The 12948-nt window shown below is 39.1% G+C and overlaps 1 protein-coding gene across 1 annotated transcript; it reads left to right on the top strand.

Moving 5' to 3' along the window:
* Positions 1-1982: 1982 nt before the first annotated feature.
* On the top strand, positions 1983-5009 carry LOC105256546 (glycine-rich cell wall structural protein). Its single transcript, XM_020029165.2, has 4 exons — positions 1983-2003; positions 2127-2172; positions 3097-3477; positions 4207-5009. Exons 1-4 carry the CDS (start codon positions 1998-2000, stop codon positions 4215-4217), a joined length of 444 nt encoding a protein of 147 aa, XP_019884724.2. The 5' UTR covers positions 1983-1997; the 3' UTR covers positions 4218-5009.
* Positions 5010-12948: the final 7939 nt, after the last annotated feature.

The raw sequence follows: 12948 nt of genomic DNA, 5'->3' as shown, positions 1-12948 counted from the left end.
AGAGGTCAGGCTCGTCCGTGCGGACATCGGCGTCAGTGAAAGGCCAGAAAGGCCTTCGCCTTCTACAGAGTATCTCGGTTGCTTTTTGTACGGCAAGAGTAAAGCGCGAGAGATAGTCTCGCACGCGAGACGTTACCTCGTCGGCACGCGAAGAACACCATGGAACAACGATCCATTATCACTCGCATGTTTTGTTTTCCAAAGCGCGATTAAGCTGACGATTTCATGGACGAAGTGAAAAGTAAAATAGGAAAGCAGAAATGCAAAGTATCTCCCTTCTTATAACTGCAATATTTCTTTTTATATTGAATAATATCAACATCCAGCTTTAGAATATTTTAGAGAAAAATAAAGAATATCTTAATTATCAATATAAATCTCTCGTTATTATAATTTGATTTATGACTTAATTAACAATTATTATCTTAATGTGACTGCAGCTGTGAATATTATCATTTTATGAATGTACTCTTAGATCGTTAATAAATGTTATCATTCTATCTCTGAATATGTGCAATATTACGTCCATCCATTACTTTGATTTAGCTTAATAAAGCGCATTGATAATCTTCCATAACGTTATTGTCTATTCTTTCTTCTCTAACATTGAACTCGTTGTTTGATTTGACACACGACGTCATCGAGAACGTCGATCCTTGACGAAATTGCGATGCGATCAGCGGGTTGTTACACCAAGGAAAATAATCGGGAATAATGATTCATTTACGCAGTCTCTAATAATAATAGCGATGGTGTGTTTCGACGAATGTAACTAAGAGATCGTTCGGAGATACAAATGGCTCCAAGATGTTTATCTCCTCGTATGGAACTTGCACAATTTCGTGCAACGCGCCGTAGCAACTGCGTACGCATTGGCCAACTTCTTCGGACGAGACTTTCCTTTTCTGTAAAAATAATCTTTACTTTTTGTGATCAGCATTTAAAAACGTTCTAAGTAGATAAAAGATTTTTTTAATCCTCTTCTAAAAGCAGGAGAAGTACTTTTTACTTCGCATCTTTCTAAGAGTACAATTGAGATAAAAAAAAAAGATTATAAAACTTAAATTATCACATATATATTTTTTTCTTTTAGTAAATTCTTCAACTGTAATTTATTTACCCTCTAAAAATTTATAAAATTGAATGTTCGAGACGGGATATCGATTCAAAGAAGTTTCACACGCGTTCAAAATTCGACATAAGAGAAAAGTCAATTGCAGATTACGACAATTCGACTCGACGGTTTCAATTTCGAAACATCTGGTATAATTGGTATAATGATCTGGGATATGATTTGCTCACCTGGTAAGAGCAAAGAACCTCCAAATGGGTTAGGTATCAAAAAAGAATCATCGGTGCGCGCGTGTCCGGACTCACGAAGCGGCTGGAGAGCGTCTGCCTGGCGTTTCCGGTCCAGCGAGCACGATTCCGCCGTGCGATAATTACTACCGCGCCGAGCAAACGAGCGGAGACTCCGCAATCGGCGCGAAGTCGCGCCCCGGACTAAGCTCCCTTTCAAACGGGAGAATATTACGCGATTATCTTGGCCGATGAATCATCATCGCGTTTCTCGCTAACGAGGTCGCCGCGTTTCCACGTACCAACCCCCATCGTCCGAACGAGTGTCGCGAGTGTCGCGAACGGATTGTGGGAGGATTCCGCTATTTCCCCGGGGATTTCGCAGATGGAGAAGCCTCCATCTCGAGGAACGACCAAATGGGCGATCGGGTGTCAAGATTGCCTCGTCTCGTTGTCGCGCGACAAAGAGAGGGTGGAGGGGCAATGGTCTGGAAACGGCGATGAGGATTTTCGTTCACTTGACGGTGATGGGAATGGTGATGGTGACGGTGGTGGGCACGAAACTTGGGTTTCGTGAACGAGAAGAAAAATACAGAGTAGAAGGAAGGAGAGGCGGAAGGGCGGGGGTCCCGACCGAAGAAAGGCAGGAGCTATAAAAGAGCCAGCAGGCCCGATCGTGGGCATCAAACACCTCCGATATGAAGGTACGTAGAAGCGAGATCTCGACCGATCGCGAGCGCACGACGCGTAATTTTATATCGAATAATCTCTCGCGCAGAAAGCGATATATGTTGTGATTATTAAAGCCTTGTTCTCTCTCGTTGCAGGTGTTCATAGTCACGCTCGTGCTGGCACTCGCCGCCACCGTATACGGTGAGTATGATGAAGTCTTATGAGAATTACGCGGATTATAACGAGGGTGTCTCGCGTGTGTGAAGTGTTCGCGATATATTTAACCCTCCAGAATCGCAAAATAGTGACGATTAATTCTAAAAGCGTCAACTCGCCAATGTTGTACAAATACGTTAGATTCTATGCTATTTTATAACGTTTTTTTCTTTATTATTCTGACTAATATTATCTCTGACTAATATTACTCTGACTAAAAATTTTGTAAAAGTGATGGACAAGTTAAAAATATCTCATTAAAAATTGTAGAATGTCTATAAACGTTATTCATGCCAAATAAAAAATAAAAAAAATTTCTATCTATAAAAATCTATCTATAAAATAATATTGTACGTATTTTTAACAAGATGTATGCATGTGTGATAGCTATTAATTATTCTTTGGAAAGCTTATCACAGATTTCAGACAAATTGATTATTGTCGCGTTGCAACGCGAGGACTGTCATTTGACTAACAAGCGAGGTACAAACATATGGACACACACCCACGCACACAAATATCATAAATTATACTTCTCGGACGATTCTTTTTACACGATTACTAACCACTTGATTCAGCGATATTAAACGAGCTCATAAGATTTAATCCGGGAGCTGTTTGTACTTGCCCCCTGCCCTTTGAGATGGCTTGCACAATCGGTAGAGCGCAACCAGTTCCCTTCTTGTAGCAATCGCAAAATACCTCGTGGCAATTTGCGGACCGACATGAGCGCGCGCGGCCACCTGGTACCGGGCTCGCAACCGCACAAAGAAAGTCGATAAATCGCGCGAACACGCACACATACACGCATCCCCATCGCTTTATAAATTATAAATGGGTTACGTAATCGTCGCGGATCGGGATTTTTGAACGCGATGAAAAATCGATATCGCGATCTCAAAATTACAGGTGGTTACATAAGCAGCGGCGGCGGTGGTTTCGGCGGCGGTAGTTATGGCGGAGGCGGCGGATGGAAGTTCGGCGGAAGCAGCGGATGGAAGTCCGGAGGTGGCGGCGGTTACGGGGGAGGTGGCGGCGGTTACGGGGGAGGCGGCGGCGGAAAGATCATCAAAGTGATCACGCTCAGCAGCGGCGGCGATGGATGGAACTTTGGCGGTGGTGGCGGTGGATGGAAATTTGGAGGCGGCGGTGGAGGCGGTGGATACGGCGGTGGATACGGCGGTGGTAGCAGCGGATGGAAATTAGGCGGTGGCAGTGGCGGACTTGGAGGTGGATGGAAATCTGGCGGAGGCGGTGGATATGGAGGTGGATACGGCGGCAGTAGTGGAGGTGAGACATTTCTTATTTTGTATTTTCTTAAATTTTGCTACATTATAATGACAGAATTAATGAGATTACATTTGAAGAGAGAATCACTTTAGATTAATCATTTCTAGCTTGAAAAGGAAGAATTATAAGAGGAGAGGATTAGCTACTGTAAATTGACTTTCTTTTCTGAAAATTTATTACCATGCATGATCCAGCATGTATTAACATACATATACCTCAATCTTATTTAACGTATAAATTAATTTTTAAGCTTCTGGTAATATTCACAAATATTCAGAGAGAAATTTGCTCATCAATCAATTTAAAAAGAGAATGAAAATAAAATGTAGCGAACACAAATATTCATGAATATCAATTTTTAAAGAAGTAATCTGAATTTTTTAAATATTGAAATATAATTACATATGTCTTATATATATTATACATATCTCACATGTACGTAATTATATTATTTAGATCGTATTTGGATTACTTAATTAAAGCCCATTAATATCGATAATCTTTGCAATTCGCTTTAGACAGTTAAATAAATTATGCTTATCTCAGGAAAAAGAATTATCAAGAGAAGATAAGCTGCGATAAATTTTAATTCTTTTTTCCCGAGAATTTATTGCAACTTCGATCCGCGCAACTTCTTTATTTTTTCATTGCGCTGCCATGCATAGTCCAGCAAACATCAACGTACACTTTTTTTACACAAGTTTATTTATCGTATAAATTAACTTTCAGGCTGGTGGTAATGCTCACGGCGTCTACGAGCAATTGGAGCGAAATCCGTTTGCCGATCATCCGCGCGTATCTCGGCTGTAAGCATCGATCATCGTCAAAAATCAATTCGCGCCGACCCCATCCGCTCTTCGATCTTCGTCAGATCGCCATTGGAAGACGAAAAAAGCTATAACCGGGACATCACCGAAAAGTTCCGCATTTGACCGATTCACATCCGCAAGAGGAAGCGTGTCAAAACGTACACACGTACGAAATATCCTTCGCGGTATCCTTCGCTATCTCTAATACAGAGATATTTGTTGAAAAGTGAACGATATCGTCGGCTCTGCTTCCGGCCATTCGAAACTTGCCGCCGTGTCGTCTAGGGCAAACGACTTCCTTCTCGACGGCGCATTTTCTCCCTGTCTGCCCGTCCTTCTTTCGAAAATCGGCGGACGTTTCGTTTACGAGTGAATCGTGCGCCCTGATATTTCAATCCCGCTTCCTCGCATGATTTTCCGCCCTTCTCATTTCCCATTTACTTCCACCACGCTCTCTTCCGAGGATCGAGAGTGTTAGGGCGAGGCGTCCCTCTGACATTTAGCTGATTATAAATGCATAGAGCAATCCCGTGAAATCCCGACAATTATCTCGGGTATCTCGAGCACGAGCGAACAAAAGCGAAACACTGCAAAATTACACTCGATGAAAAAAAAAACGCAGTGATCATTCATGCACTTTTCTTTCAATTGTCTATAAATCGACACACCTCGTTCGATTTAACAATAACACACAATAAATGAAACATCACGTTGATAGAATAATGGAGTGTATTAATTTTTTATTTCATTATTATATCCCCCGATTAAATCCTTTTTGTCGACGAGAGATAGAAATAACTCTCCGAAAAATGTCAGGAAATATGAAACTGATTTCGCGATTTTTCTACCGATTTATGTATCCGCGGTGATCCCGCGTAACCCGGGACGAAATTAAAACCGTAAGCGTCTGGCAGACCGAACGAGAGCAGGGAAATATAATATCCGAATGGATTTACTATTGATGCTCTTACGATATTGTATGATCGCATAAATATCGCGAATATTTAGATGCGCCTTTTCCATGATTTGCACGTAATGTTTGCGATCGCAAAGAATGATGCATAAGATTTTGATTAATCACGATCGCTGTTTATTGGCAATATTTTTTCAGGTGTTTTTCTTTAAAAAATATTTTTACTATATAATTCTCGGTGCGTCACATTTATATACAATATATATATATATATATATATATATATATATATATATATATATTTATACATAGTCCTGTTTCATAATATTAAAATATCCAGAATTTTAAAATATAAATGATGACAAATGGATGTTACGTGATATTTCTATCCTTTGCATAATGACAAATGCACTGCGTAAAATTTTACTGATCTCCAAACTCGTGCCCTAATTAAAAATATTTAATTAAATACTTGCTTTAATATTTTTTTCAGGTTAATTTAATCTTATTATTTCTGCGCAATAACTTTGTGATTGTCTCCCTTGTACGTACATTTAATTTTATATTATTATGCTAATATCAGATTCATCAGATCAGAAAAAAAATTGCTTTTACTTCAAACACGGGTGTAATAAATGGGACTGGCCTAATTATGAAGCTACGTAATAAGCGCCAAGTTTAACATGTGGCGCAATGTACTTTTGCCGGGATAAGCGTTAAGAGACACGTATACACACAATAAGTTTTCATGTAGCAGTTGCGTGACTTCAATGTAATAGCCGTGCAAGCAATATCATGGTAATTACATTCTACTAGCGTGTCATAAAAGCAAGGCGCGACTCGATTTGTCGTTTAACACTGATATCAAGTTTCATCATCCTTTCGCTAATTATTCTCAACAGCAGATGATTACCGCCGTAATATATTACACGTAATATCAAATCTACTTTTAATTTTCTAGTAATTTTCATCGCAAAATTGTTATCCATGTTTACTAATTGCGCCTCGTTGCTTCTCTTAATGTGACTACGTTTTATGTTAATGACTTGAATATTCTTACTACTGAGATTAAACTATGTGTTGGCTTTTCAGTAGAAAGATTTACATGCCTCATAGCTTTTTAAATCCTTTTGCGAAAATAATCCGACTCGAGAAGAAGCATCAACGTCGATACCGGTTAATAAGGGCATATATAATAGCTTTGTATTTATTATTACATTCTTTTTGATGGGAGAGGAAAAGAGTAATATATAATATCTATTCACGTTATTACTACATTCGTTTCATTTATATTACGAGAAGATATATCATTATTATAAGACTATATGTTATAATGTTATAATTAAATTGCATACACATGTTGTGTATAATTTAAATATAAATTTATTACATATAAAATTACAGTTTAAATATATATAGATAAATGTGCCAAGAGAGATATTTTTCAATATTATCATGTCTGATTGAACAAACGAGTATTCGTCTGAATGCGATAAATTTAATTTGAATATCTTTCAATTTTTTTGCAAAGAGGATCGAATCGTGCAATTCTTCTCAGCGGTCGTTACTACTATAGTTCGAGACGTTGGAAAAAGGATCGTCGTCATTATTGATGAAGGAGCTCCAGATAATAACGATGCGCAAATTGACGACTGCAAATCCCGCTTAAGGCCATAAGCCTGTATTCGCGCGACTAGTGCGTTTCTGGTGAACTTTAATATGCGTTCTATCCTCTAGTATTTCCGTCAGTCACGGCAATTCTCCTCTCGAGGCAGCCTTCGAATAGAGCGCACTTGCCGTTAATTAGATCCTTCAGATCCGCACTTTAATTAATTATGGTGCGGCGTACGAACTTGTCTTTCGATAGGATTGCAATATAGAGTTCGCTAGCGCGAATAGCACTTGTCGATATTATTTTTATTCGCGGTCCGTGATGCAATTCATGTTCAATGCGCATTTCTCTCATTGCATATCTGCTCATGGAACAAGAAAAAGCGATCTTTCCTTTTGCTCGCATTTGCAGAATTCTCTTCCTCTTTTGTATTCACAATCTTCGCTTAAATATTTCATTTCGCTTTACGCACAGTGCTCCACTTTATTTTTTACGAGTGCTGGGTTGATTTTATCTAGAAACTTAAAACTCGGATTCGTTCTGGGAGAGTCTTTGCAACTCCATGTTTGCAAAAATATCTATGTTGTATTATACAAACAAAATTATATATATTTTTGCTATGTTTTTTAATATAAACTTTATACTAAAAAACTACTTTTTAGCGATTATTTTTATCAATTAATAATTTTAATAAGCGACGTTTTAAACATGAATGAAAAATAATCGCGTATATAAGTATTTTTAATTTGCAACCTTCGTAACAAGAGAAAAGGATGGATACGTTTATGAGATTAACGTTACGTGAAAGTGGGAAGATGCTCGTAATGATGATGTTTCCAATGACCTCCGATTCGGTCGATCATGATGACGCTTAGCAGTCGTTACATTAACGAGATGTTCGAATGTTCGCTCATTCGGCCAGTTGGCCAATTACATTTCGTGTGAAGGGTCTTCAACGTAGACGGTCGACCGGACTACATCCATGGGCCCATAAATTTATTGGACGCTGATGGCTGCGCACGTAACAATCGGCTGACGTCAAATTACACGGCAGGTAATAATCAGGCGTCAATAATGCCGGAAACAATGTGCATCGATATATCGCGCTTTTCAACAATATTTCAATGCTGAACAATTAAAAATATTTTGATAAAATTTGAAAAAAATATCTTGCTAGAGATATATTTTCTGAAACAATTTTTTAAACTATTCTTGGTAGAAATTCGACTCTTATAAGCATTATAAAAGAAAGAAGTAAATAATGGATGTAAAACATCAAAGGTAAACTTTCATAAATATATATTTCATGCAGTCTTTAAATCTGCTATTTTCAAACACGCATTTTCTTATGTTCGCTGCACTTAAAATGAAAGAAGTATACGTTCATATTACGAAACAGAAAAATAGAAGAGAAAAATAGAGCATCGAAAAGAAACGGAAACTCGATTTTCTCGCACGCAACGATACTTTGACGACAGTTTAGAACTCTATAATGTCACCGTTACCTCCTCCATACAGTGTGCGAACAGCAGCCGGCGGTCCTTGTACCGGCAGTGATACTGCCGGCAATTCTATCCCGGTTAATGGCCATCGATGACGACGAGCAATTAAATTAGCGCGGATTACGAAACGCTCGGTAGTGTGCGCGAAATGTGTGAGAGAGAGAGAGAGAGAGAGAGAGAGAGAGAGAGAGAGAGAGAAAGGCAGAAGAGGAGAGGAGAGGTTTGCGGAGGGTGGAGAGGATGTGGATATAAATTTAGAGTAGGCATGGCTAGAACGGCACGATGTTTCAAACACATCTGTGCCATGTGTGCGATCGTCTCTTGTCTCTCTTTATCTGTCGTTCTTTCTTGTCGCCTCTATTCTCCCTCTGTATTTCTCGCTCTCCCCTATTTCCTCCCTATTCTCTACACTCTCTCCTTCCCTCTCTCTCTCTCTCTTGATTCTCTCTCGCTCCTTTTCTACCATTATTCGATCTCGCTCCCTCTCTTTCTCTGTCTATCTCCATTTCACCCCTTTCGCACACACGTTTATCCCCAACCGGCGAACACTCACCGTGCCAAACCCGAATCGACCTGACGCTCTCTGTAGCCGATTACAAATCTGACCAATTAGGCGCACGCTGCGCTTGCCGGATCAGAATTGGCGAACGTTCCATGGGCGCCAATGTTGGCGCCTAAGCACTGTACGCGTTCTCTCTCTCGTTTTCTCTCTCTCTCTTGGAAGATCGCTACGTCCTGTCCCAACGACCTCCATCCGTGCACCATCGCGTCGTGTTCGCCACTCCCTCTCGCTACCCGGGAATTAATATTAAATGCGGCGCTGCGAGACCCTGACTTTGATCGGGAAACGCGACTAATTAACGTTCACTTGGTATCCCTTTCCTTACACCTCCGCAATTTTCGGCTTCGTTAAGTCACATCCTTGCCTTTCAAACAATTTTCAATTACATTTCTTCTATATTGTATTCTTCTTCCTCGTCTACAATAAAATACAAAATTAAATCAAACCAGTCGGTTTTAGCAAATTCAAAAAATAGTAATTACATCCTTTTTAAATTGTATTGTAGAAATCTTGTTACACACAAAATTCGTTCAAAGTTCGTCATAATTTACTACTTGTTATACTATTAATAAAAGTAATATATATTCCTCTACCGACAGAGAAGCTTGATTTGTCTCTCTCTCTCTCTTTGTTTTCAAATTATAGAGATGGTATGAATATTTCCTATTTTCACGCTATATTCGATATCTTGAACCGCTATTTTCAATATTTTGTCGGAGATGAGCGAGTCGTTACCCGCGCTGTTTTCCCATGGTCGGAAATTCGAGTGCACGCGCACCACAGTCCGGCTATAATTTATTATTCGGTGTTGGACCAACGTAGTCGCGATCCATACAGGCTGCTCGCGTACGTGCATGCTAGCGGTAGTTTTGCAAAAAAAAAAAGATAAAGGGAGAGAGAGAAACGGAGCGAAAAGGCGAGACCGAGCGAGACGAGCGGAACGCGAAATGAAAAAGAGGAACAGGGACAAAGGACGGGGGAAAATGCCAAAAAAGAGGAACGGCAGCGCGGCCGTGTCGATGTTTTATTGCCGGCGGATTTGTCGTATTGACCGACACTCGCGAGAGGGTGAGAAGGAAAATCGAAAACGGGAGGGGCAAGAGTGACACTCGTCTACCACCGGTCGATAAAATCGGTTGAATGGGATGCTTCGAGTATAATTTTCAAGAGGATAGAATTTGCAAGAACCCCTGCAAACATGCACTCGATATTGGAATAAAAAATTTCAAGAGAATCTCAGAAATATTTGAGATGATGTCGTACACCTTCGAGCTATTATTTCGCAAATTTTAAATTATATTTACATCGCCGACAAACCATCTTCTCAATTTATCTGAATTGTGTCCCGAGTTGCCTCACTTAAGCCAGAAATTTACAATCGCCAAGTAAAATGACATAATTTCTCCCGGCAGGGTAATGCTCCGGGAAAGTTCCGACGTGGACTATTTCGCGCGAAATCGCTTCAAGGATGATTCTACGAGTCCCCCGCAAAGTTACAGAAACGCGCGTTTTAAGCAGATCCCGTTGTAAGATGGGATAGTTGTCGGTTGGACGACGAACCGAAGGTACAAACCGACGCGTTGTAAAAATTACAAGCATTTCCATCTACGAACGATATCATCAATCCACAAGTCTCAGGAATAAAAGGCGAAATGAGTCCCGCTGTGAATACGTACGTTTATTCACGGCTCACGTCTCCCTCTGGTCCCTCTTTTCTTCAGAACGTGGCCCTCTCGTCCTTCATCCCTCTCATTCGTCTAAACCCCGAATTCGCTTTTTTCTTTCGACGCGAGGGAGATTGAAATTGTGGATAGAGTTTCGTTGAATCTCACGAGAATCACGCACGTAGGGTGGAATTCGAGATACTTAAAGGCTCTTTACTTAAAAGTACGTACGGATTTCAATGCCATTAAACGAAAGGCACAAGACATTTACATCTGGACTGCTACGTAAATAATAGACAAAAGTTTCTTAGTTTATCATATAATATAATATCTTGGCACCGTGTTTGTGATGGGATATTAAGTTGAGATGTTAATGAAGTATTTTATAGTGGCACGATAATAAGAAATAATTAACGATTAACAGTATGAAATAATAATTGTAATAATCCCATGTACTGATTAATTTTATAAGGTTCATGATCTCCGCAACTAGCTATACATTTACGAGAATACATTTGCATGGAAAGCAAACAATTTCATTATAGGAAATAGAATGTTTATGCTAATTCAAACTGCTCAAACTTATATCAAATTCACAGTAACTAAAACTGGCTACAAAATAATTATAAATATATTTGCATATATGATTCCTTTAAATAAACTTATTAGAATAATATCAAATTTTAATCTCTCTCAAAATTGAATTTAATAAAATCAAATATATACTTGTGTAATGAATCTCTTCATTATTGGCGTGTATAATCAATCTAACAATATTTAGTAACCAACAAGAGAGAAGTTGAAACCCCATAATTGTTTCAACATTCAATCAAAACGTGTTGAAATAAATAGAATTTTGATTGTTCACTCGCGGAATTGATCGGAGGGTGACGAGAGAAAGGAAACAAAGTTAACAGAAAGGGAGGGAAGAGAGAGCCCTTAAGACGATACCAAGTTCGATTTGAAAGGCTGACGTTTCCATCCTTCAATGGGCATCACATTTTAAACGCCGACGAGAACCAGTGACTCTCGGCTTCCATTCACGTTATGATAAAGGCATTCGTCGAGACTGGCGCGCTCTCGAATGACGGCAGAACATAAATCTCGCATCGATGGCACTTGATCGCTCTTCCTAGTTACGTGATACTCTCTAACATGTAGTCGTACTGATCGTAATGGGCTCTTTAACCTAAGTGTGTCAAGAATCATGGAGGTGAATCTAACATAATAACTCGTTTCTCGATAGTACAACGCTTGTATCATTTAATGGAACGTGTAATCCTCGCGATATTTATTTCGATCATTAAGGTTTACAAAACATATATCACGGAAAAAAGATATCGCATAGAAACTTTGGATGAATATATATCTTTACCGAAAATATTTTGCACTGTGTCGAACATGAAAAGTTTGATTTTCGCGGATTGAAAATAAAGGTAGAAAAAAATTGCTATTAAATTCTATAGTAAATATTATGAAATAAAATATTACCATATTGCAATACTTTTTTATTGAATTGAAATATAATTGTGAAATCATGGACATATATAAATTTCGAACTATAATAAAACATTCGCACAGGCAAGTATAAATAATATGCAATACGCTTTAATATGATTTATTTAAATTTAATTGAGAAAGAAACGATAGAACAGGGTAAAATAAATAAATCTGAATGAATAAATTTATTCAGATTTATATATATGTATATACAAATCGTGAAAAAAGAAAAAGAATGACTAGACAAAGTTAAAATAAATAAATTTCGTTCCTTCGGCAATGTAGCTTACTCTTAGCAACGAATGTATATGTAGCGCGAAAAATTCTTCGATATCTAAAGAAAACTCTTCACGTTCGGGCGTAAAAAATTCACTTTGCATTTTTACAATTCGCCGGAAAAAGGAATCGACGCGGAATTGCCAGTGGTGAGATATAAAGTCGCTTTCGACACAGTCGAGGAGAACCTCCGCCGTTTCGTCCTCCTAACTCATAGTTTCGCGCACTTAAGGCACTCGTCTCCCGACGATTCAAATTTTAATTCAATTACGAGAACGACGAGGCTGCACCTTTTCTTACGTCTTCGCCTTTATTTCTTTTTCTCTCGGGACTCTCTTCGTCCCACCCACACCATCCTTGCCGAGTCCCCGCAGCGAAATCTGAATTTAATTATGACCCTTCACGTAGCCATTTTAACACCCACACCACTGTCCGTGGCCTATCTTCCTCTCGCATCGTCCGATATAAAGTCGTGCGGGCTCTCTCCATTTTGTTCCCCCTACTTAAAGGACATTTAATAAATCCCATTAGTTCTTGATCTTACAGTCCGTGTCTCATCAAATGTGCCATATCGTGACTTATTAATTTTACGTCCTCCTCGATCAAAGCTCATAAGTAGCTTAAGATAAAAAA

The sequence above is a fragment of the Camponotus floridanus genome, unplaced genomic scaffold (assembly GCF_003227725.1).
Source record: "Camponotus floridanus strain SB8 unplaced genomic scaffold, Cflo_v7.5 scaffold15, whole genome shotgun sequence".
Classification (NCBI taxonomy): domain Eukaryota; kingdom Metazoa; phylum Arthropoda; class Insecta; order Hymenoptera; family Formicidae; genus Camponotus; species Camponotus floridanus.
The sequence above is the reverse complement of the archived record's forward strand: the minus strand, read 5'-3'. Positions and strand labels throughout refer to the sequence as shown.